Here is a 26,467-nt window from a genome sequence, read left to right on the forward strand (position 1 = left end):
GGCACAATTTCCCCAAAAATATCTTGCAAGATTAATAAATGGACACCAAATCAAAAGGGCTAGTGTTAGAAGTGGAGGCAAAGCTTGGTCTAAGAGGATTTAAATAGTCTAAAAGTAGTGAAATGGTGTGGTAGGGGTGGTGATAGATGGTAGTTCAGGCATAGAATTCTAGAGCCTTAGGCCTAGGTGAGTGAATGCATAAATAATAGTGGGACAAAGAACAAGAGTTATACAACGCCAAAGGCGTTTCAATGGGAGGCCTGGGAAGTGTGGAGATGGGGTTTCATAGAGATAAAGATGGCAATGACCAAATCATTCAAACACTGACATCTTCACCTTGAGTGTATCAGCAAGAACACGAACAGTAGATGAGCAGGATATGGCAAGGGCAGAGATGTCGCTGGTTTGAGTTGGTTTATAGAGACAGAGAGTATGCCAAGTGGATAGCTATATCCATAAGATGGGCTATAATAAGAGAGGTGACTTAAGAAAAGGAAGGAAGCTTGGAATGTGTCAATGATGGTACAAGGTCAATAGCTCAAGTTATGTTTAAGTATAAACCTTATGTGTCATCTGGTTCAACAAGCAATGGTAAGAAGGGGAGATGATTCAGTGGCGAGCCTCAAAGACGATAGATTCCCAGCACCTAACTGGAAAACTTAATAATTCCTTGTTCTAGTATTCCACAAGTGTACGCCACATTACCAAATATGATGATTAGTTTCATTTAAGAGGGTAAATAAACTCCAGCATCTTGTTTTTTTAATTGCTACTTAACATTAAAAGCACAAACTGCAGTGTCAGGAAATCATACCAGTTAAATTCTCAATATTATGTCTGCTGCTTATAACTGTGTGTACAACAAAAGAACACCAAATGGGAATCAAAACATCAAAACAGGATATAGGACTTTTAGATAGTAAATAAAAATCAATTATGAAGCAAAAATATCTTTCAACTATGGGCTTCAACTTTTGAATCCTTCAGGTGGGACATTACGATAGCTTTGAGAAAACAGTTTTGTTGTATGTAGTTGAAGATACCATTTATTTCAGCAAGTTAAACTTCAACTGGATACAACTTTTAAAGTAGTTTGAATCGAACTACATTTCAACAACAATGCATTATTGCACTGGATGATGTGTGCGATCAGATGAGCAGCCAGCTTGCGGATGACACTAAGCTGGGGGGCAGTGTTAGCTGTGAGGAGGATTCTAGGAGGCTGCAAGGTGACTTGGGTAGGCTGGGTGAGTGGGCAAATGCACGGCAGATGCAGTATAATGTGGATAAATGTGAGGTTATCCATTTTGGTGGCAAAAACAGGAAAGCAGACTATTATCTAAATGGTGGCCGACTAGGAAAAGGGGAGATGCAGCGAGACCTGGGTGTCATGGTACACCAGTCATTAAAAGTAGGCATGCAGGTGCAGCAGGCAGTGAAGAAGGCGAATGGTATGTTAGCATTCATAGCAAAAGGATTTGTGTATAGGAGCTGGGAGGTCCTACTGCAGTTGTACAGGGTCTTGGTGAGACCACACCTGGAGTATTGCGTACAGTTTTGGTCTCCTAATCTGAGGAAAGACATTCTTGCCATAGAGGGAGTACAGAGAAGGTTCACCAGACTGATTCCTGGGATGTCAGGACTTTCATATGAAGAAAGACTGGATAGACTCGGTTTGTACTCGCTAGAATTTAGAAGATTGAGGGGAGATCTTATAGAAACTTACAAAATTCTTAAGGGGTTGGACAGGCTAGATGCAGGAAGATTGTTCCCGATGTTGGGGAAGTCCAGAACAAGGGGTCACAGTTTAAGGATAAGGGGGAAATCTTTTAGGACCGAGATGAGGAAAACATTTTTCACATAGAGAGTGGTGAATCTCTGGAATTCTCTGCCGCAGAAGGTAGTTGAGGCCAGTTAATTGGCTATATTTAAGAGGGAGTTAGATGTGGCCCTTGTAGCTAAAGGGATCAGGGGTTATGGAGAGAAGGCAGGTACAGGATACCGAGTTGGATGATCAGCCATGATCATATCGAAGGGCCGAATGGCCTACTCCTGCACCTATTTTTCTATGTTTCTATGTTTACCTGTGCCAGTAGTTCTAATGAAACAGTTGGCGTTCAGGCAATGAAACACATCCCAAACTAGTGTGTGCAAACTGTGTAGGAAATAACTGCAGATGCAGAACTCTCGACCCGAAACATCACCCATTCCTTCTCTCCAGAGATAATAATAATAATAATAATATTTATTTATATAGCACTTTTCAACAAAACCAGTATTTGAACCAAAGTGCTTTACAGAGATTGATTAAATTAATTGAACAGATCAATGCAATAAATCCATACAAATCAAAAAAGAGAAAAAAGAGAAAAAGAAAAAAGACACAGAAACAGTACACTATAGAAATCAACATGAAACGTCCCCCCACAGCAGAATTCACTGTGAGGGAAGGCACCAAAAATATCCAGTTCTCCCCCTCATAGTCCACCCGAGGTCGGGGCCTATATCTGGCCTCCTCAGCCAGCCCGGTGTCTTCAGGCCCTCCTGCCGTGAAGCTGGACCATCGGCGTCGGTGAACATCCATCAGCGGCCAGGACTGAAGCGGCCGCTTCCCCCCCGAAGACTGCAACGACCAAAGTTCACAGGCGCGCTGGCCGAACCCCCGACACTGGCGATCTCGGATCCCAGGCTTCGCGGTGCTGTCGACGGTCACAGTGCCCCGGAGATTACCGCAAGGCGACCCGGTAAGGCATCGCCCGCTCCTTGTAGATGTCCCAGCATCTACACCGCCGTCGAAGCTGCAGTCCCCGTAGGAAACGCCGCTCAGCGCTGCTCCAGTTCGACTAGGCCGCACAGAGAGGACGAAGATGCGGTTCGGAGAAAAACCGCATCTCCGACCAGGTAGGACTGGGGTTAAAAATAATTTCCCCCTTCCCCTCCCCCACCCACCACATAAAAGAAGACCTCCAATAAACACCTGATATGAACAGGACTAAAAATAAAAATAAATAAGGGTGAAAGGACGGACAGCAGGAGGAGCGGCCATACACAACGGCGCATCACCCCCGCAGTCCGCCATCTTGAAAAAAAGATGCTGCCTGTCCCGCTGAGTTACTCCAGCATTTTGTGTCTACCGAGTTTGTGCAAACTCCGTGACTCACTATTTATACTGCCTAACTTTATATGCAATCCAATGCTGGGATCTAGTCGGTGGAGGGGCAGAAAGAAGGAATCGCGTTGATCTTGTCACACCTTGTTCATTATCAAAGGATAAATTATTTCAAAATCGACTGTTAAACAAAGGAATAGAGACCAGTGGGAAAATAAGTTATTTTAAATTTTGCTCCTCTCCATGGTTTTTATTTATTGGGAAATATACTTTGGCTTTGTCAACTGTTTTTTGCTTCTGTCTGCTTAATTTTAAGAACTTTTTTATTTTCTATGAATATCAGAGACATTCAGAGCCTATTGAAACCATTGCAAAATGTTAGATTTGGCAAAGCTTCATCCTCAGCATTGCTGGCCATCAGGGATACTGCCTTTGCATCATGCAGCTTGAGGTCCCATATTTCAGACCATACTGCTGGATTCCAGAGGGCCTGTGAGACAACCGGGCCAATAGGGGTCAGGGCCACCCAAGACACGATTCTGGGCTAGATCTGTAACAAGTTTTAAAATTGTCCTAATCTCCCAGTTACAGAGACAATTAAAGAACCTGTGCTATTTGTACAGACCAAGCCACGAAACACTTCAAAATGGATTACTTGATCTTCTTGTTCTTTTGGGCAAAACGACAGCTAAATTTGACAAAATATTAGTAATTGCAGACTATGATACGTCAGTTAGCTGCAGAAGATCAAATTGAATCAAAACCAGTTTTAAAACAACTAAATATGGTACTTTAGTTCTTTAAAAAAGACACTACCTTTCAGAAGTCACTCGAATTCGTTCCTCACTACCTGAATGAAACCGATCCTCTTTTTCATGGAAATATTTGTCCACACATTGCTCTTCAAAGTCATGCAATTTTTTCTGGTCATCCTCACTTACAAACAGTTCTGTAAGACACAAGATCGAGGGAAATGTGTAATTTGTTGAGACAATTTTGACAAAAGAAAGCAACAAATTTATTCATCTAAAAACTCTGAAAATCCTACAGCATATAAATCTGAGCATCTGTGGCCTTATAATCATTGAATATGTTAAATTCCAGATTAATAGGCAAAGATTGCAGGCATTCCAACAAATGCAAAGAAGCAAGAGTTTTGTTTTGAATAAAGGCAAATGTGAAAAGATCTATGAAAATACCAATTATAAAGAATACAATTCTGCAATGAAGAGATACCGAACAAAAATAGTGCAATCAACCTGAAACAGACAAAAGAGGGACGAGAATTTAAAGTGCCAAAATTTGTATGTAGCTTGTTATTACAAAAAGTCAAATGTGGACTTTTAATCTCTTTAATAAAATCAACTTCACTTAACAGAAAACATTATGATGCCAACTAGCATATGCAAGAAATCATGCAACTGTAGATCACAAAATAATAATTTTAGCAACTGACATCCTGAATACATCCGTAGACAAAAATGCTGGAGAAACTCAGCGGGTGAGGCAGCATCTATGGAGCGAAGGAAAAAGGCAACTTTTCGGGTCGAAACCCTTCTTCAGACTGATGTGAGGGTGGGGAGAGGGGGAAGAAGAAAGGAAGAGGTGGAGCCAGTAGGCTGAAGGAGAGCTGTGAAGGGGAGGAGAAAGTAAGGACTACCTGAAATTAGAGAAGTCAATGTTCATACCGCTGGGGTGCAAACTGCCCAAGCGAAATATGAGGTGCTGCTCCTCCAATTTACGGTGGTCCGCACATTCAGAATTGATGTCCTCATTCTTCAGGGAACAGGGGTACCCCTCTTCCTCCTATAGATGAGGCTCTCACCAGGGTCTCTTCCATACACCGTGACTCTGCTCTAACACCCCCCCCCCCCCCCACCCCCCACTCGTAACAAGGACAGAGTCCCCCTTATCCTCACCTTCCACCCTACCAGCCGTCACATACAACGAATAATCCTCCGACATTTTCGCCACCTCCAACATGAAGCCACATCTTCCCATCTCCTCCCGTCTGCTTTCCGCAGAGACCGCTCCCTCCGTAACTCCCTGGTCAATTCGTCCCTTCCCATCCGGGCACTTTCCCTTGCTACCGCAGGAAATGCTACACTTGTTGTTTTACCTCCCCCCTTGACTCCATTCAAGGACCCAAGCAGTCTTTCCAGGTGCGGCAGAGGTTCACCTGCACCTCCTCCAACCTCATCTATTGCTTCCGCTGCTCTAGATGTCAGCTGCTCTACATCAGTGAGACCAAGCGTAGGCTTGGCGATCGCTTCGCCGAACACCTCAGCTCGGTTCACAATAACCAACCTGATCTCCCGTTGGCTCAGCACCTCAACTCCCCCTCCCATTCTGAATCCGACCTTTCTGTCCTAGGCCTCCTCCATGGCCAGAGTGAGGACCACTGTAAATTGGAGGAGCAGCACCTCATATTTCGCTTGGGCAGTTTGCACCCCAGCGGTATGAACATTGACTTCTCTAATTTCAGGTAGTCCCTACTTTCTCCTCTCCCTCAGCCCACTGGCTCCACTTCTTCCTTTTTTCTCCCACCCCCCACCCCCACATCAGTCTGAAAAAGGGTTTCGAACCGAAACGTTGCCTATTTCCTTCACTCCACAGATGCGGCCTTACCCGCTGAGTTTCTCCAGCATCTTCAGTTCCTTCTTAAACATCCTGAATACACTGCTTACTTGGCCCGCCTTGACCTCTGTCATGTTTCTTTCCTCGACGGCAAATGTTAGAGATCATTAAAGCAAAGTGGCTGAGGATGATGAGAGGTGGCGGTAGCACAGGTTTTTCATGATATGCCATGATAAAATGGTACCGTTGATATTTCCATACAATGTTTGAAATGGCCTTCACTTGGAAATACACATTGCTAAAAAGAAAAATAGAAAATGTATTACCACACTATGGTTTTATTAGTTTTACTGTACATTGTGATCATTTTAAATGATTGAAAAAAGATTTAGGCCATTTTACAAAGTTTAATTGATAGAAATTGTTTTCTCAAAATATTTAAAACGCATTAATTACTGAGCGCTGAAATCTTATTGACTGATTAATGTTGGTGTTCAAGTTATATTTTCTAATCAAACATATGAAGGGTGCAATCTCTTCCTGTTCCTTAGGTGACTCTGCCTTCAGCTCCTTAGTTTGCTCTCCAGAATTTTTTCCATAAACCTTTCACACCGTAGCTCTGAGATCACATCTGTTTGACCAAATGCAAAGTCAATCCAAACTCTCCTTTTTGACTCAATGCCAATTTTCCCTCTTTAAGGGCTTATTTGCATTAAAAGGTTGCCAAAATAAAAACAAGTTGTTGCAAGTATTTTGCGCTGCACTACCATGACGAACAAGTTGTATTCATTTCGGAAGTTCAAGAAAAGCTCCATTTATGAAAGTAACAAGGTTTAGCCAAAAGGTTTGCTGAAAAAGTAGGCTTCAAGGGGGCCTTAGTGAATCGGAAAACAAAAGGAATTGAAGGACAGAATTACGGGGTGGGAATAATGACAGCCAATTAAAAAGCTATTAACAGCAAGGTGAAGAGTAAATCTCAAACTGCACTGCCTCTGTTGTACATTGCTATTGTACTTAGGCTGTGCTTGTGCCCCCTGGTTCCCACAGAATTTAGATAATATACAAAACTGACACAATGTGCCCTTTTAATTAACTGTGTAACTGGAAGCAAGAATATACTCACTTGAAAAAGGCAATGAGAAGATTCACCATGAGAATATACTGTACAAAGAGGTAGACGGCTTGTAAAAATGGCGTTATCCAATATCCAATGACACAGCGTTGCCTTGCACCTTCTTCAGTGTTGTTGGCACAGGCTTTATGTAGAAAGGAAATGCAAGGCTGACTAATATGGATTAATTGGAGACATAACAAGTGCTTTCTTTACATAAAGCTCTTCCAGCTAATGCAAACTTAAATGTTAATAGACAGCTGTACATTGTACAGTGTGGAAGCCCAAAGGATTTGCAATACAAAAAAACAAATATCCTGCAAAAACTGCCATCTTCATCTGAGACTAACAATTGGCAATAGTGCTTTTCATCTCAAAAGGTCAACTTGTTTAAAGTGTGTGTGTGTGTGTGTGTGTGTGTGTGTGTGTGTGCGCGCGCGCGTGCCGTCCTTTTTGGATCCGTTTGTTTTCTTCATTTACACATAAATGTGTTCTGCTAATTTGACTCCCAGCATTCTTGGTTTAGGCACACCTATTCCTTTTCTCACTTGGAAAATAATTGGACGCTCCACTTTCCCTTGAAGAACTAAGTTTTGCAATTACAGCGATGCAATCTAACAATTCCTCAGGTCCTGATGGATTTCCAATAGAGTTTCTAAAGACATTTATTGATGCTTTTGTTGATGTTCAATGAACCTTTGGAAAATGGTTTGTTACCTCCCATACTGACTCAAGCGTCGATATTTCTTCTTTTAGATGAAGATAAAGACCCTACTTCCTGTGATTCTTATAAACCTCTGTCTTTTTTGAATGCTGATGTAAAGGTTTTGGCCAAAATTATTGCTCTCCGTCTAGAGAGGGTTTTGTCTAGTATATTTCTGAGGAACAGAATGGCTTTATTAAGGACGCCATTTATTTCTCAACACTCGTGCTCTTTTAAATATTATTCGATCAACACATTCTGATAATTTCCCTGAGATTGTAATTTAATTAGATGCTGAGAAGGCATTCGATAGGGTTGAGTGGGGGTGTTTTTGCGGTGTTGAAGAAATTTGGTTTTGGAGATAAATTTATCAGTTGGGTAAGATTACTATTCGCATCGCCACATCGTCATTCATAAAATACGTTGTTAGGTTGATTTTCCTTATTTAGCGGTGCGAACTGGAAGCCCGCTCTTGCCCTCCTTCATCCTCTATATCTGCTCTTATATATTCCTCTCTTCCAACCAAGATTTAATTGTTTATCAACAATCCTGTTGTGCTTAATACTTAAAAGATTTGGTATCAATTCAGGAAAAATTTCAAATTTGTAGCTGCATCTCCCTTAGGTCCATAATGTTACAATCACCTGTTTCCTCCCTCGCATTTGGATTCTATTTTTTTGATAACAAAAGTATACATTTTTTCTTGATCTGATTTCAGATGCTATTTTTAACAGCTTTACCAATTTACCATCATTGTATGGATTACCAGCAAATCATTTTTTTAGGTACTTCCAAGTTAGACACTTTGTTTCTAAATGTTTTTCTAATTTTCCCTCTTCACCTCCATGACAAATATGGGATAGTTTGTTTACTTTCAAGACACAACAAAGAGGGATTGTTTCAGAGATGTATAACTGCATTCTGGATCTTTGCGATCAGTCCAACTCTAAAACAAGGGCTGCTTGGGTTGAAGAGCTGGGACTTCAACTTACTGAGGAGTAGTGGGATAACGTTGTGGATGGGCTGTGTACCGTCACGTCTTGTGCTCGTCTTGCACTCATTCAGTTTAAGGTTATTCACAGGGTCCATTTTTCTAAATCAAGACTGTCTGGGATTTATGCAGAGGTGGAGGATAAATGTGTTAGATGTTCGGGCCCACACTGTCATCTGAGCCATATGTTTTTTCTTTGTCCACGATGACATCATTTTTGGTCCGGCTACTTTAATATAGTGTCTACCACAATGGGAATACCTCTACAGCCCTGTCCATTGATTGCCATCTTTGGGGCCCTGGATGAGTCAGGTCAATTAAACTCTGTGCAAAAAGAAATTATTAATTTTACATCTTTAATAGCCTGACGTCGCCTACTCCTACAGTGGAAATCCCCTAACTCCGCCAGTGGCTCAAAGATGTAGTGTTTTTTCTTAAACTTGAGAAAATTAAATATACATTGAGGGGATGTACTAATAATTTTTTTACACAAATTGCAACCTTTTTTTATCATACTTTACAGACTTGCAGGTTCTGCCAGACTAAGGGCTGATTTGTTAATTCCCTCTTAATTAGCCAGAGTGGGGTGGGTGGGGTGTGTGACTGATGGTATGGTTGCATTATATATATATATAATTTTAAAAATATATATTTCTTTTATGTTTCTGTATATTTTTGTATGTTTCTTTTGTGTATTATTTGAATGTTTCTTATTAACATGTCCCTTTTCTTTTTTGTGTTGATTTATTTTAAATGAAAAACTAAAAATTAAAAAAAAAAAAACATCATTCACTTCAGAGGGTTGATGGATTTTGTTCTAGAGATTTGAAAACAGTTTTTTGCCATTTATTTTTAATCAACAATTCTGAAAAAAACTGGCAAACACGCCCGATAGAATTTATGGCTTCAGCTTTTCATAGGTATCAACAAAAGGGAGCTAATATATAAAAGCAATGTTTTTCTCTTCAACTCTTTATAGAATCCTTGTTAAATCTCTGAGCTGCAATGAAAATATATCAGTTCTGGGCGAGAATACAATTTATCAGATAACACCCTTAAAAACCATATATGTGGCAAAAGTTCAATTAGATACCAGACTCTACTACTGTTGGGCAAAGCCCGAAGATCCACACCACCAGGGTTTAGAACATAATTAGAAAACCAAGCCCATGGTAGAGCAAGAAATTAATTTTAGGTTGTACCATACATGTAGAACTTATGTAGGATGGAATGTAAATTTCCATTTGGAAAGCTCCCGAATACCAATACACTTGCTGATTTTTGCATATTACCTTTCATTCCCTAAGTGAGATTTTTTTTGCCATATACTTAAATAACAATGGTTCTCATTGACTTGTTTGCCCTGAAAGGGGCATCAGATCAGAACTAAATTCTGGAGAATATTTATTTATCTGCTGTCAACTTCTTAACATCATAAACAACTCATGCAATTACTTGGAGGTAGACAAAAATGCTGGAGAAACTCAGCGGGTGAGGCAGCATCTATGGAGCCAAGGAAATAGGCAACGTTTCAGGTCGAAATCCTTCTTCAGCTCCATAGGTGCTGCCCCACCCGCTGAATTTCTCCAGCATTTTTGTCTACATTCGATTTTCCAGCATCTGCAGTTCCTTCTTATACATTTCATGCAATTACTTGTTATGAGTGCTACACTAAGGTAAACCTGTGGAGATGAGAGATTTTGAATCAATTCTTTGATAAGAGGTTCAGCATAAGGATCATAGATTTTTTGCTGGAGAGAATAGTGTCAATTATTCTGATTCTCAAACTTTGCAAGGCAAACATACAATTCATATTTGGCAAATGATTATGGAGGCCAACAACATTTTTATTCATTGATGTTCTACCTATCTCCACAGAACCTTCAAGCTAGATTACCTGATGCTGAGTGGAGTTTATATAATGAGTTACGAGATTTTGTCAGATTAAACCCAAGTAGCAAGAAAATGCAAAAGCTTACTTACGATCAATTTCATAAGCATACACTTCACCATATATCATCCAATAAGGTTGAAAGACAATATCTTTTGCCAGCTCCCAAGATGGAGATTCATCTGGGTAAAGGATTGCTTTTCTTGGAACTCCAAAGCTCAGCAAGACCACTGCCATAATTACCACAATATAAAACATATTTGCCACCTGTAATTGAAGAGGTTAAAAAAAGTTTAGATCTCAAACATCCAAGTAAAAAAGGGGAATTTGAAACCTGAATGATAATAAACTTTTACGGGTGATATATTTAATGTAGGGTCTCGATCCAAAATGTCGACTATCCCTCTGCCTCCATACATGTTCGCTGACTAGCAGTTTAATTTGTGCTCCAGATTTCAACATCTGGGGTATCTTTCATCTCCGGGATATATTTGATCAATTTTGTAAATAACCGTTAGATTTTCAATTGAATAAAGAGCTTTTCTTCTATTCATATTCTTTCTATCTAAATCTAGCCAGACTTCCTTCTGTGCCACTCTCCAATAAGTAGCGATAGGAGTAACTCTGTTCTGTTTTGAAATCTAAATACAACATATGCAATAATTAGGCCAGGGCATTATCACACCTTTATTATGTTTTTTTTAAATCTTTTTGTAACATCTCCACACAAAAAAATTCCCAGATGAGAATTCTGTTAAAATCTAACACCACTTCCTAGTATGTTATTATTACACTTTTCCAAACTTTGTTTAAACAAGTTTCAAGCAATCCACTTACCATTTTACCTATCATTGTGACGTAAGGCCCTGCATGCTGATTGACTGCCAGGAAATCCAGAAGTCGCACATACCAAAATATAATATTGAGGCAATACATTGTTCTCCCAGCAATCCTCACTTGCCCACTTCCAAACCTCAGTCCAAAACCAACAAAAAATAAAATTATAGCAAGTGCGTCAGTGATGTTGAAATAGTCACTGAAATAGACATTGATCTTCTGGTTTATCTTTCCAGCTTCTGACATGAAGATCTAGACAAAAACAAAATACCATATAATCCCAATGACAAACTAAAAATAGCAGGTTAGATTAGGCAATGCTAGATTTCTGCTTCATGTATCCAGTAAACTTCTGGAGTTTGAAATGACAAAATCAAGCAAACTCATGGAGCCACTCTGAAATAATTTATGAACAACAGGGAGTTTCACGAGTAGATATGATAACGGTAGGGGTTCGACCTGAGATTTCATAGTCGACCTGACTTGTTGAGTGTTTCTTACATTTACTATTTTTATTGCAGATATCCAGCTTTTTTGATTTTCACAATGCCATGTGGATGACAAAAGTTGTTTAGGGAAAAAACACAGGGAAATGTGCAAGATACTAAAGAGGTTTCAAAGGACTGCAGATAGATACAAAGTGCTGGAGTAACTCAGCCAGTCAGGCAGCATCTCTGGAGAAAAAGGATGAGTGAAGTTTTGGATTGTTTGGAAGCGAGTTTTAGTGGTTACAGGTTGTGAATTGCGCTTTGCCACCATGGATGATAAATGTGGGCTCAACATGGAAAATGCAGTAAAGAGATAGGCGAAATTATATTGAGTATTGGTGAACTAACCAAAATAATGTGAGGGAGGATGGATTAATAGAGTGGCAGAAATTTTGTATAGGGAAGGGTCAAACAGTTATTAAAAAAAAACTATTATTGGGGAGGGGTAGGGGCTTGCAGACAACAATGAATGAATAATCATGTTTCAATGATGCAAAGCGAATAAAGACTAGATATGTCTAGCTCAGGACGAAATGAACCAAAAACCTACAAAATACAAAATGACTAAAATTCTGAGCCTTGAGGACACCATGGTCCCACAGTCAACTTTAGCAGATTTCCTCAGTAAACAATTGAATACAGAATATTTTACAAACAATGCATACAATATTAAACTATAGATAGAAAATATTAAGTGACTCATACCTCTCTAATTTTTTCTATGGCTAATGTAAAAATAAAGGAAATCACGATCCATTCCTGTACTGACGGTGACTCTTGCATTCGTACCAAGACAACATATGTATACAGCATGAGGAATCCCAAATAAGCCAACTGAAAATAATAAAAGATACATTAGTGTTTTGAAATGCAGGAGATTCCTCAAGCTAGCAGTCTAAACTTCATGCATAGTACTACAGCAGGGAAAATTGGAAATATTCAAGCAGGTTAAGTTGCATCTGTAGGAAGAGAAATAGGGTTGATATTTCAAGTCAAAGACTCTTTGTTATAACTGGGAAGGAGACAAAAACATTAAGCGAAATGGAGTATGGAATGGGGAAGTCTCCGATAAGATTAAAAACAGGGGGACCATGGGCATAAGGTGTATATGTCAATAGGTCAATTGGAGCAGGTACAGTGCAAAGACGTAGACAAAGGAACACTGACAAAAAAGGTAGGTGTCCAAAATGCAGAGCAGGAGGACATGCCCAGCAAGTCAGGCTGAAAAAAAGGAGGAAAAAACTGCACCAACTGATACTGACATAGAAATTAAGTTACCCAAAGTTGTAGAATTTAATACTGAGTCCAGAAGTTTCCAGATGGAAGATGAAGTGCTTCTTCTTCTTGCGTATGGCGTGCACAGCCTAAAGCTGTAGGACAACTTGTTCTATTTGATCTTACTTGATTGTGCACGCCAGGTTGATTGCATTAGTCGAAACAGGGCTGACCACTTGAAGGTTGCAATCTTCCACCCCGAAGATGAAGTGCTGTTCCACAAGCTTGCATTGGGCATCAATCATTGTAACAGTTAAGTCAGCATGAGATGGGAAATTAAAAGGGCTGTCAACGAGAAGCTGAAAGTCGCTACTGCGGACTAAACGTAAGTGCTCTACAAAACAGTCACCCAATCTGCGTTTGGTTTTTTCAATGCAGAGGAGACCACATTGTAAACAATAAATGCAGTACAAGTGATGCAGTGGAAATGAATCACTGCTTCAACTGGAAAGATTGTTAGGGTTGTTGAATGGTGGAAAAGGACGATCGTCCAGCATAGCAACCTTATGCAACAGCATCTCATCTTCTGTCTTGACACATTGTAGCCTTCTGGATTCAGTATTAAATGATACAACTTTGGGTAACTCGATTTCTCTCTCTGTACCAAATGTTCATCTGTGATATTGGTTTCAGTTTTTTTTTCTATCTTTCCTCTGGCAGTGGGACATGCCCAGGCTGACCAGCCAGACACGTCTTCAAGCTCTGCATTTCACAAATCCTTTGTTCCATCGTCCTTAAATTTTATTTTGTTGTCAAATAATTAAGCAGATTCCTTTAATCATACTGCAATTTGTGTATCCTCCCTGTTTTGCATTCACTTCCACCCTCAAGCATCTTTGAATTGTGTATTGAATCTCAGAGCAGTTTTGCACTATTAAAATGAAATTGCAAACTGAGCCTGTTCCTCAGGGTAAACTCATGAGACACACATGTTTGAAAGAGTGGGTTCCATAGTTGGCCTTTAAGAAATTACAGTCCAGGTAATGAATCGAAGTTCTAACTCACTGCACATTTATAACCAAATTATTTTTATATGACTAACTCTTCTAGGAAGATCCTTCTTTTTTCCCCTGAATCAATAATAGAGCTTGGATCTATAAACAGAATGTCCAGTTCCTCACTCAATTAAGGGAAACCGAAAATAATTGATTCTAGAAAGTTTCCTTAAACACAATTTAATAATAATACTATTTTACAACAGTGGAATTTTTCATTTGTTTCGCTTGTCACTTACCGTGTTAAACCAAAACTTTGCAATTGGTGCATGGTAAAAGGAGTAGAACTTTCTTGTGATAGGCAATCTTCTTGGTTTAGTCAGACTTGTATCTTCATGTTTCACTTCATGGTGGTCACAGATTCCTTCTTCTTTAAATACTTCCTGCAGAAAAATAGTTCCATGTCATATAGCTACAACAGTTGACCATTATGTCCAAATCAGGACAAATAGAGGCATTTTGAACAGATATCAAAATTTCAGTCTTATAATTTATTCACTTTTTGGATGTTATAATTCCTTACTTTAATCGGGTCTTTTGATCCACTAAGAGATCAAGCAGTACCTATGTTACTTGAATGTACAATCATATCCAAAAAGTGAAATTATTGCTGATTACTGAACCAGATTAGTTCAAATCTCTTAAATCCCTTAAACCAAGCTAGCGGTTGTAACATACTAGACAGAAATGTTACATGATTTTGTCAAGATTTGTTTTTTCATATTTGGATTGAATAAGCACGGAAAGTAGAACTCGATTAGCTCACACTCACAATTTTAACTCACAACCGTAATTGATCAGTGAAATCATTTGAAGAATCATTTTCTTCCACCCTTTTTTTCCCCTTGGTCACCAATTTGATTGTTTCACATGGCTTTGCCGTACTTCTCAGTCACTGTTAAAACTATTTGCTACACTTGTGTGTCATTCTCCTGCACCTTTCTACTTCGTACCCCTATTGCTATTCTGCAACTTTCCCTAAACAAAGCTATCTTCTAATTCAGTGGCATTTTTTTTTTTTTTTTTTTTTAAACTCCCCGCTACACACAAACACATAGTTGACCTATCCAAACCTGCTGCCCATAATATTTAACCACCCACATTTCATTTTTTAGAAGCAGATGGCCTGGCCCTCCATGGAGCGGCTTAAAGAAATAAGCAGACTGCAGGCAGCCTTACAAAGTGAAAGGTTTCTGAATTTAAAAATATATATTTCTGATAGCAGAAACAAAAATTACATTTTATATTTGGTTGAAGGATAATTTGCCTCATCTGGGTTCTGAGGTGGTTGATGAACCAATGTGGAGACTCAGTCACAGAAGGGCATGAGGTGCTTGATGGGACCAGGGCAAAGTATGAAACAGTTGCATGCCAAGAGTTATGTAAAATATTCTATCCCAATTGTTTCATCACATAAATGACTCGTGTTATACTTGAAACTATCTTACCATTGATATTTGATCAGTTGGACTCTGAAAGTTGTGTTCACTGTCCTCCATGTTCATTTGATGTGCATCCTCAGTTTGAGGAATATGAGACATTTCAGCCTTGGTTTTAAACTCCAGCATGAGAATAGCAGGTGGGAATAGAATACTGAGAATAACCTGCCCCAAAAAAAAGTAAATGTCAACACACGGATTATTCAGGTAATTCTTTCAGTGACTTGTACCTAATGCCTTGGCTTCCATGCTATCTCCTTAGTATGTTCAGATTAGCTAAGTTATCTACTCTTCTTCATTTCTCTTTCCATAAAACATTAGAACATGCAACATTTTACCTTGTACCATGAATTTTTTCTCATATTCAATCTTCCCATCCACATATCTGACAGCAGCATTTGAGTACAGGTGTGTGCTACAAACGGCCGAAGTCTCGAATGGACAGCTAACTTGAGGCAGGTCGAGTTGCTCCAATTCTTCAGTTCATAAGTCAGCAACTTCATGGCCATGGTTTCATCTTGTCTGAATGACTGATCCAGTAAATCAACAGCTAATTGTCCAAATTCACTGAAATACAACAGTAATAAAATTAACAACTGGTTAAGTTTGTATGTAAAATACCGTAAGAAATTGTACTTAAAGAAAACTCAGTTAAAGTGATCAGACACAATATAAGCATACACAGTAGCTCATGCACCATCTTTGATTGCATGCTGACAGAACCCACTTAAATCTTGTACTTGCATGTTTGCAGAGTGAGCTACCAAGGGCAAAGAACAATAGCTTACTTGATTAAAGTTCAGCTTAATTCAAACACCAGATGGGTTTTTTTTTAAACCTACTACTAAGAGGTCTAGGTGAGCTTCAAGTTAACACTAAGCACATTATAAACCCAATTAAGGAAAAACAGTGAAAACACCATTAATACTAGTTTACAACATCAAATTGAAATACTCTCTATCTTCCACCACTCGGAACCTATCAGTAGCTTGACCACATTGAATGCATCCTTATACAAGTTCAGCAGGAATAGAATGCAAACCTCAATTAATTAAGTTTAAACAATCATTCAAGTCTAAATTGACTCTATACTTCCTCCATCTAAAGATAACATTTCATTCCTAAAGGGGATGTCCCACTGCGGCGGCCTAATTCCCGAATTTAGGAGTGTTTGAAAAAAATGTCATGTTGAAGACCGCCTTCGACTATGTTGAAGACTAGCTTCGACTAGCTTCGGGAAAATTGGACTCCGAATAGTGGAGAGTGAAGAAGACCTCCTTCGATTATGTTGAAGACTATCTATGATTACCTTTGACTACCTTCGATTACCTTCGACTACCCTCGATTACCTACGAATAACATGTCGACCTACTACAACCTACTTCGACTAAACCTACGAGTAAAACGAGCAACGATTTTTTCCATGGCAACCTTTTTTTACTCGCGGGCATTTTTCAACATGTTAAAAAATACGCCGCGACCTAGCTGAGTCCTCGAGTACGCAGGGACTATCCTCGAGCATGAAAGAGAGTTACAAAAATCTCCTAGGACCTTGTGTCGATCATACTGCGAGTATGAGTCGAGGGCAAACTCGCCAGAACTCGAGGATTAGGTTGCCGCAGTGGGACAGCCCTTTAAGAGGGTGTTCCACAAGGGTTGAGGGTTTACACAATATGTCCATACATCCATTCATCAATGGCTCGCAAAGCAAAAGTCATAATTTTTCAGACTTTGCCACAAAATTCATTCCCTTTGATTCCATCTACTACCTGACCAATGGCTGACTACCATATCAATACTGTTGACTACCATGTTATTCAATTTGAACTCCTGCTGAACTTCTGACTATATATTCTCTACATTTTTATCACGGTCAACTGTTCACCAATTCACTTTCACAGCTATATCAGAGATGGATAGCATTATCCAGCTTGGAAGTTGTAAAATCATTTGGTCAATTATCCGACGGCTGGCTATCATACACTAAATTTTAGTTTGAGCATGGAAATAGGCCCTTCGGTCCACTCCATCAATTCCATGCCGACCATCGATCACCCAGTTCACACCCACTGCCGACACACTAGGGGAAATTTTCAGAGGCCAATCCCAGACATCTTTGTGATGTGGTAGGAATCCACAGCACCAGGAGAAAGCTCACCGGGTTCCGGGGAAAACTAGCAAATTCACACAGATGGTACCCGAGGTCAGGATCGAACCCGGGTCTCTGGCACTGCAAGGCAGCAGGTCTACCAATAGCTGTGCCATCCTGCTAATAGTTCTAAGATCAGACCATCTACCAGCACTCTTAGTTAATGGTTTAAAAAAGGAAATACATAAAATGACGCGTAAATCTAAAATGATTCTTTACGTTATACCAGTTAAAATGATTTCAATCACATGAAAGTGACTTCTTCTGAACTCAGCTACAGGAACAAAGTCCCTAGATATCAAAATTACCGTAATTAATAATGACTGACCTAGAAGATTGCTTCAGCTCTTCAGAAGTATCATCAACAACATCACTCTGCTTTGCTTCACATGACATAGATCGATTTAGCTTGCATGCAACTAAAGCTTTAGCCATGGACTCTTCTCCATGTTGCCAAAAGAACATAGCCATTTTCTGCCTCTTCATTAGTACAGCCCACACTAGTAGTTCATTGAAAGGATAGGGAAAACATCTGGTTTCGGGGTCATCAATGTCCACAATTTCATCTTTGGCTCTCTTTTTCTTTCCCTGATCAACAGAGGATTCAGGCTAATAAAGCAAAAATACAGAGTCAGCATTTCCTTTGCTAAAAACAGGGTAAAAAAAGTAAGTTAACATAAGATAACAATATGCTCGGTGATTCAAATCAAATTGGTTGCTAATTTACTAATGATATGTGCACCTGTCTATTTAAACTGCAAATCTGTGGAGAGTGCAACATTAGACCTGTTGACTTACCGGCTGTCACAATGATTCATTAGATCACCTGCTTCTTAGTCTCTGGCTTCTCAGCTACTCCTGGACCTATCAGTTGCTTGACCCCGTCTCAGATCCAAGCATTTCTGCTGCAGAATTTTGAAAGCTACCATAATTGCCTACATCTCAAAAGATGAGATAGCGCTGATGAGGATGTAAACAAGATTCACTGGGATCTTGCATGGATGAGGCATTTGTGAGGAGACTGGAAAAGCTAGGTCTATGTTCCCTGTTGTGGGGAGGTGGTTAAGAGGGGACACGATTGAGGCATATAAAATTGAGGGGTATAGATAAGGTAGATAGAATCTCAAAGGTTGATAAAACTATAGGTTAAGAGGGGATTGATTTGAAGGGAACCCATCACCTAGAGAGTAGAGAGTACCTGGTATACGCTGCTGGAGAGAGTGGTGAAAGCAGAGTTGCTGACGTAATTTGCGTATCTAACCAGGCATTGCATTGCAGCGGCACAGAATGCTATAGGCCAAGTGCTGAAAGATGGAATCAATATGGATGGGTGCCCACTATCTGGCGTGTACATGGTGGGCTGCACAATCTCTTTCTGAACTGTATTACAACAAGCTAGGGAAACACTTCTGCTTCTTATGAAAAGTATCTTGCAAAATGGTGGGCACTTACTCTAACATACATTTTAGTCTGAAGAAGGGTCTCGACCCGAAACGTCGTCAATTCCTTCACTCCAGAGATGCTGCCTCACCCGTTGAGTTACTCCAGCACTTTGTGTCTACCTTCGATTTAAACCAGCATCTGCAGTTCTTTCTTACACATTTTTAAGAACAATGCATACATAGTTTTGTAAGATCATTGAAATTCTTGCTAGGTTTAAAGAGATTCCAGATAGAGAAGAACTCAGCAGAGCAATGAGCATCAGTTCATTGGATTATAGGATTAATGGTGCAAGAACAAAGATTTTAGGTAGCAGAATGCCATGGCATTCTTTAAATACATTTTTCAAATAAACGGAATGAAAACATGAATAAACTAAAATAAAATAAAATGTTCCTTAGACAGCAAGCTGATGCCTATATCATTGAAATCTATGCACAGTGTGACAACTCGGTTGTGATGAGAGTATGTTTTTCTGTGTTTAAAATCTAGCAGGTAGTGCATTCACCTCCTCTATCTGCCAAACGTATCATGCCATGTTTCCCAGTACCTTAAGTTTATAAGGCTGTGCAGTCTTAATGAAGTGATTATGTCGAGTCTTTTCCTTTTTGTCTGCTCGATTAGTCAGTGACTCCTGGTGCTTGCGTAGCTGAGGTATACTGCTTGATGAATGCCGCCCAGATCTCTGGATTAAAAGGGTAAAGGAATACTCATTAAAATTTTCCAATGAAATTCAAGTGTTACATGTGTTTAGATGCTAGGGCTGAACATACTCTCCTGCTTTATGGTCACTTTAATTAACAATAGTTTTAAATTCCTACTATTTTATTTGAATTGCTTTGTGATCCCTGAATTATATGTCCAGGCTTCTGGATTATTAATTCAGTAACCACAAAGAAATTCCACCAGACTGGTATTTTGGGCATCTGAGTATCAGATGAAATTTACCATAGTGATATGAGAGATGATGCAATTTAGGATGAATAATAATCAGTTATTAAATATCAAAACCATTTAAGATATAAAAACAAATGGTCTTGAAGGTTCAAAGGGACTGAATATACTTAAAAGTGGCCAGAGATATTGCAGGGAATATTCTTAAAACACTGAAGTTTATTAGAACGTGAAATGGCTAAACAGCTACGATGCACAAAACAGAATGCACATTTCTTTACAAAAATATATATAAGGAATTGAAAAACAAGTTTGAGTAAACCCAAGAGATTGAAAGTATGAAGATATCTTTATTAAAAGTTGATTTGAAACTAAGAGCTTCATGAAAAGGTATTACCCGATGCAATTATTTCTGATTCCCTTACATGCATCTATTGACAAACATGTCAACACAACTATTAGTTTGCTTAAAGCAGAACTTGAGCAGCATTTTGTCATAACAGGATTGAATATATAAATTTACTTCAATTCTAATGAGTAATTTTAACATGTTTATAAATGTAGAAAATAATTTCTGATCAAAATCAAAAGCTAAAACCAAGTGCTACAATCCATAGATAACATTGTGAGCAAATGAGAAATAGTGCATCTGTATATTCCCCACTTTTTTTCCACATGGTGAGCTACTTGGCAGGCTGGAGCATTAGGATAAATGAGCAATAACTTGCAGTCAAGCACAGAACATTATCAACTCTGCATGTGCTTCAAAAACCCTTGTTGTTCATTTGTAAGTCATTAAATTGAGCTAGCTGACTATACTTCATATACATTAAATATTCTGGAAGGCAAAGAGCATACCCGAGTGGGTCCATGAAGATTGTTGTAGATAATTCTGAAACGTTTCCTTGTGTACGTACATCGATATGTTCCACCCATAAGATATTCGATGACAAGACCCACATCAATCAAAGTGATTTTATAATCTGAAGGAAGATTCCCCTATGAAACATAAATCAAAATTATTAATTCCATGATCAGTGAAATTTCACCCTCAGGGAAGTAATAATGGGTTAAGATCAATGCATCTTTCTAACATAGCTTAGTGGCTCAACTTAAAATATGAAAAGGCATCACCAAAAGCAATTGATAAAAATCCAAATTCCTCCAGTGAACCAGTTTCAAACCTGAACTCCGTAGTAGTTTTTGAAGATCATGCACGTCCTGTGCTCTTTGGTTTCCAGCCACACCCCAAGGATGTGCTGGTGAGAAGGTTAATTGGCACTGTAAATCACCCCACTATATACATATATATGTGCTAGAATCTGAGCAGAAATTGTGGGGGATTAAAATGGGCTGAGTGTAAGGCTAGTGTAAATTGATGTTTGATGACCTGCATGGATATGTTAGGCTAAGGCTTGTTTCCATACTGTCTGACTCTATGACTCAACGAGGATGAACTCTTCCTTCAAGTATTCTACTGGACATAACCGAGCATAAATAGCTTCAATTCAAAATTACATTTCTTACTAACAAAACAACGCCATTAAAGAGATGTTGGAAGAAAATCATCTTTATTTTATAAATATCATTGTCATACACATCTAGAACAGGTAATTGCAGAAAGCAAGAAAAATGATCCATCTACTTGTTTTTCCCCTTCTCGGTCTGTACTTATCACTCACGGCCTCCCATGACCCTCATCATTCAATTGCACCCATCTCCTGACAACCCCTGCCTCTCCTCTCTACGCTCACAGTCCTGATGCTGCGCCTCAACCCAAAACATCGACTGTCCCTTGGCCTTCACAGTTGTTGTTTGATAGACTGAGTTCCCCCAGTAGTTCATTTTTTCCTCCAAATTCCATCACATGTGTGTGTCAGTCTTTACTTGGACATATCAGTTCAACTATCATTGTAAAATATGTATTCTAAAGCTATTTAAACATTGGTGCGAGATCTCAGTATGTAGTTACAAAGTTCAAAGACTAGCAAGAGTAAGATTACCTGTTTAACATCTCTCACTAGATGATGCAATGTTGGATTAGTTGGCCCTTGTTTCTGCATTGAAAGAGCACAAAATAAAAATGCAGTTATCCAGCATCAGTCAGGAAAGGCAGTGTAAATATTTTTTCTTTGCCCACTTCTACAGAATGTCACCAATTTTCAGCAGAGCTAACAAATAGCTCCCAGTGGATGTTTATGTTAAATTTTATTTTATGTGGCTGAATTGTGTATTGTTGTTTTTCTCACTGTATGGTAACTCAAATTTCACTGTACCTTAATTGGTACGTGACAATTAAAATGATTCTTGAATCTTGAAATAACTTCTGTATTTGAAAGACGTTTGTATTAATTCATCCTTATAATGTTCACTGTAAAGTACTGTTGAAGTTCAATGTATAGCCACAAACAAACAGAACATACATTTTGGATTTATCAATGTATTAACTCTCTCTCTTTAATTTGATACAAGGTCATACATCCCAGTTTATGTTCTTACAGATCAATTAGAAATACACAAAGTATGAAATCCTAAATATTTTCTATACACATAATGCAACACCCCAAACAACTATTGCATTGTAATGCCAAAGCATTAACCATTATTTTTCGTTATTGAAAATTTGCAGAAACTGCAAGCAAAAATTCAGCAGGTCAGGTAACATCAGTGGAATGGGAAACAGAGTTAATCTTTCATGCTGAAGCTCCTGTTCCAGTGCAGTGACAGGCATACATGTCGGTACAAAACAGGGATACAGACGTCCTCGTATCCCTATCGTTAGCGCATCTTCCCCAGCCAACAATGGGCCATTATGAACTCAACCCTTCCTGAGGTAATTTGTTCTGACCCTTTTATCGCGTCCAATTGCCCCCCCCACCTCTATCTTTCAGTCTGAAGAAGGGTTCCAACTCAAAATGTCACCTATTCCTTCTTTCCAGAAATGCTGCCTGACCCGCTGAGTTACTCCAGCAGTTTTCCCCGAACTGCTAAGTGTTTCCAACGTTTTATGTTTTTATTTCAGATTTGCAGTATTTGTAGTTTTGCTTTGACATTCCTTCCACTTACTGTATTGTATAACTCTTCAAGTCTAGGGATTGTGAGGAACTTGTGCATGCTAACTCCATTTTCAATGAGAAGTTTCACAAATTCCACTCTGTCCATGACAAGAGCTTCCAACATCGCTTGTTCAAGGGATCCAACCTGAAACATTCAATAACAATTAGAGATTGACCTAAAAAAGGTATGCTAAATGCCCACACCTATCTAAATAGAACCTAATTAGAAAATAATTGAATATATAAAGAAGTTTTGAATTTATAATTGCTACCTTTAGAAATAAGCATTATAAAATTAAAATCAACTTGAAATGTTGAAACAAGTCTTCTGCTGAGACCTGCTGGTGGACATACGGATAATTAGGAAATCTCAGGCAGAGGTTTTAGTGTTTCCTTCTGCATAGCTCAGCTATAAACAGAATGAAATCAGCGAGAAAAGTTAAATTTTAACAATTTTATTTTTCAGAAATCCTATGTGATTTTTAATGTTCGTGATTTCAAGATTATCAAACACTCAAAAAAAGTATGACGGTAAGAGACACAAGGAACTGCAGAAGCTGGAATCTTGATCAAAAATCAAAATGCTGGGGGAACTCAGTGGGTCTGGCAGCATTTATGGAGGGACAAGAACAGAGGACATTTTAGATCAGGACCCTTCTTCAGATTGATGGAGTAGGGAGGCGAAAGTTGGAAAAGAGAGAAGTAGATGGGGCAGAGTTGGTAATTTATGCCGATTAGCTGATGAGTGCAGTAAGTGACAAAGGTTGGAGGTGTAATGAAGACAAAAGTATGTCAGATAAGTGTGGAATGGGAAAGGGCGTAAAGGGAAAATATGGGACTCGGGGATGGGAGGTTTGCATGCAGAGGAGGGCAAAGGAGCAGGGTGACTAAGGTTGTGGAAGAACAATGTGCACATTGGGGTGAGAGGTTAGGGAAAAAAAGAGTGGAGGCGGTTACTCGAAATTTGGAGAATTCAATGTTCAGTCCGTTGGATTGTAGGCTATCCAAGAGGAAATATGAAGTACTATTCTTCCAGTTTGCACGTGGCCTAACTCTGCCAATGGAGGAGGCCAAGGACAAAAAGGTCGGTATGGGAATAGGCAGGAGTCACGTTTCTTTGTTGTTGATGTAATTCCCGTCACTACAGCGAGTCAGAAGTCCTGTACCTCGATGAGCTGGGAGCCAGACTCCCAGGTAAAAAACTATGCTGTAGATTGGGTTAGGAGAAATAGCATAGCCCAGGTAGCAGACAAACAGCAAACACAGGATAGCAGAAGATTTGCTTCATTCATTTCTCTCTCTCTCTGGTTGAATATAAGCTTAATTTTTCTTAAATGTGTACATACCTGCCACTGCTGCCCATAAACAAATGCATGATTCTTGGCAATATCCACCCTGTCCCAGGCAAGTGTTAAGATCAATTGATCAAATGCAGAAAAATTGGTACCTGAATAAACAGTTAAAGGTTTAGGGAAATAGGAGTTTTGAGAACTAGAGTAGGTCTAGAAATAATTCCGTTTTCTTATTCCAAACAACAAAAACGTGTTCCTCTTGACTATCATTTCACACTCAGAGTAGACCATCAACAGCAAAAATAATTGTTACGGTTATGGTCAGCTTGATTTTTAGGCTAAATATGGAATGATTCCATAGCTGACAGATTAAAGCAATGCCCCTAATAATCAAAGTCGCTGGCCGCAATGCTCCAAGTAATTAATACATCTTTATATATAATCTGTGAGCAACTATCTGCAAGAGTAGATCTGGAAGAATTTATAATGGGGAAGCAGGAAAATGGCAAAACAAACATCCAAATGTCTAAATAACTTCCCAGAAGTGTAAAGAAACCATGAATCTAATGAGGCTGAAGAAGTAAAGAACATTAGTAAGAAAATGGTGCAAATATTTTTGATAAATGCCCAAGGCTTGATAATTTCAAATCAGTTGTAAAGGAGGAGCCTTGGAGACAATGGTTGTATTGGTTACCATTTTCAGGATCAGAGAAGAAATCAAGTCAAGTCAAGTTTATTCATCACATACACATACGAGATGTGCAATGAAATTAAAAGTGGCAATGCTCGCGGACTTTGTGCAAAAAGACAAACAAACAAACAACCAAAACAAACTATAAACACAATCATAAACACACATATTCTTTTACATAATAAATATTGGAAGGAAAAACGTTCAGTATAGTTAGTCCCTGGTGAGAAAGGCATTTAACGTCCGAAATGCAGACAAAGGAGGAAATATGGCAGAAAGGAAGCCATGCTTTAGGAAGGATGATATTTCAGAAAATTTGGAGCAGATGTGGCTGAGATGGTGAAATTGGGAAAAGGGGATGACACCATTATAGAAGACAATGTGGGAGGAAATATGGTCAAGATAGCTGTGGGATTTGTGTGTTTATCGATGAATATCAATATAATGTAGTTTATTTTGGCTTCTGCTCTAATCCCATTTGTCTACGGGTCATCTTTCGTTTTATGACAAGAGATTTAGGATTGAAAGGATAGATTTCTTCATTAAAAGGGTGATGACCATGCAGAATCTGGAACAATTTCGTACACTGCTGTATTGTTACTGAAAATATATATTTAAGCACCAGTTTGATAAACTTCTGTACACAGAACTCATCAAGAAGACCACTTAACGCCATACACTTTATTGCAAAATTAAATCAAAGGTGGATCTTAAACTTTCTTAAATATCCTTTTAAGGAACAAATTTTACTATGAATACATCTCACCTACAATGTAATAAAACAAAGCCAAGATCTCAGCACCAAATAAAATGAGATTAAGAATGGTGTTATTGAAGCTGGTCAAGCTCAGCATACTTGCCTTTTAACAATGCTGTTAGAATGGCCACATCTATATCTTGGTGTTCCTCTGCCCCAATGTGATATACAGTAATCTGAAAATGTAAAATAAAATGTTCGATCTCTTCTCCTTAATGAAGCCATTGGTAATGATTTTTCCATGAAAGTTACAACATAGATGTTACTTCTATTATTATAGACAAGGTTTGCGCAGGTATCAAATTCAACTAGGTGGATATCCATCTCAGCTGTTCCTAAACATTCCCCCAATCAATACCTACATGCACTTTTGGAGAGGAGGCTACTAATTTGTTTAGGATTTGAGAATATACTATAGAGATATGCAGGGTAAAATATAGAGAAAATTTCAAAGCTTTCAACACAAATAAATTATTGGTTATGAAAGAAAAGGCATGGATCACGTTTCCCTTTGATAAGTGGAAGAGTCATTATATTAGTTTAAGATGTCAAGAATGCAATGAGAAAATAGTTCTTTGCTCATTAAAAGTTAATCTGTGGCATTCTTTACCCAGGTTCAATGGATAAATACAGGGTTACATTCCATAAACCCTTACGCAAGTCAGATTTTATGCAAGTTGGAATCACCTTAAAACTAGGTAGAAACAAAGAAATGCATGCGAGGCCTTCCTCACGAGCTGTCGTACTGTCCGTTGACGTGGCTGTTGTTGCA

General features: G+C 38.9%; 1 protein-coding gene across 1 annotated transcript in view; it reads right to left on the reverse strand.

The window, feature by feature from the left end:
• The window catches only part of trpm7 (transient receptor potential cation channel, subfamily M, member 7), an 89,227-nt gene that overhangs the window by 26,380 nt on the left and 36,380 nt on the right, over window positions 1-26,467 (reverse strand). The window contains exons 11-26 of the mRNA XM_055661319.1: window positions 25,799-25,871; window positions 24,302-24,402; window positions 22,966-23,100; window positions 21,903-21,956; window positions 20,758-20,898; window positions 19,556-19,690; window positions 17,894-18,174; window positions 15,755-15,983; window positions 15,426-15,581; window positions 14,217-14,360; window positions 12,413-12,541; window positions 11,220-11,471; window positions 10,475-10,649; window positions 6,810-6,942; window positions 5,797-5,984; window positions 3,926-4,058 (exon numbers count right to left, since the gene is read on the reverse strand). Of these exons, the coding sequence (XP_055517294.1) occupies window positions 3,926-4,058; window positions 5,797-5,984; window positions 6,810-6,942; window positions 10,475-10,649; window positions 11,220-11,471; window positions 12,413-12,541; window positions 14,217-14,360; window positions 15,426-15,581; window positions 15,755-15,983; window positions 17,894-18,174; window positions 19,556-19,690; window positions 20,758-20,898; window positions 21,903-21,956; window positions 22,966-23,100; window positions 24,302-24,402; window positions 25,799-25,871 (2,459 nt within the window). The remainder of the gene's footprint in view (window positions 1-3,925; window positions 4,059-5,796; window positions 5,985-6,809; window positions 6,943-10,474; window positions 10,650-11,219; window positions 11,472-12,412; window positions 12,542-14,216; window positions 14,361-15,425; window positions 15,582-15,754; window positions 15,984-17,893; window positions 18,175-19,555; window positions 19,691-20,757; window positions 20,899-21,902; window positions 21,957-22,965; window positions 23,101-24,301; window positions 24,403-25,798; window positions 25,872-26,467) is intronic.

The sequence above is a fragment of the Leucoraja erinacea genome, chromosome 33 (assembly GCF_028641065.1).
Source record: "Leucoraja erinacea ecotype New England chromosome 33, Leri_hhj_1, whole genome shotgun sequence".
NCBI classification, from domain to species: Eukaryota; Metazoa; Chordata; class Chondrichthyes; order Rajiformes; family Rajidae; genus Leucoraja; species Leucoraja erinaceus.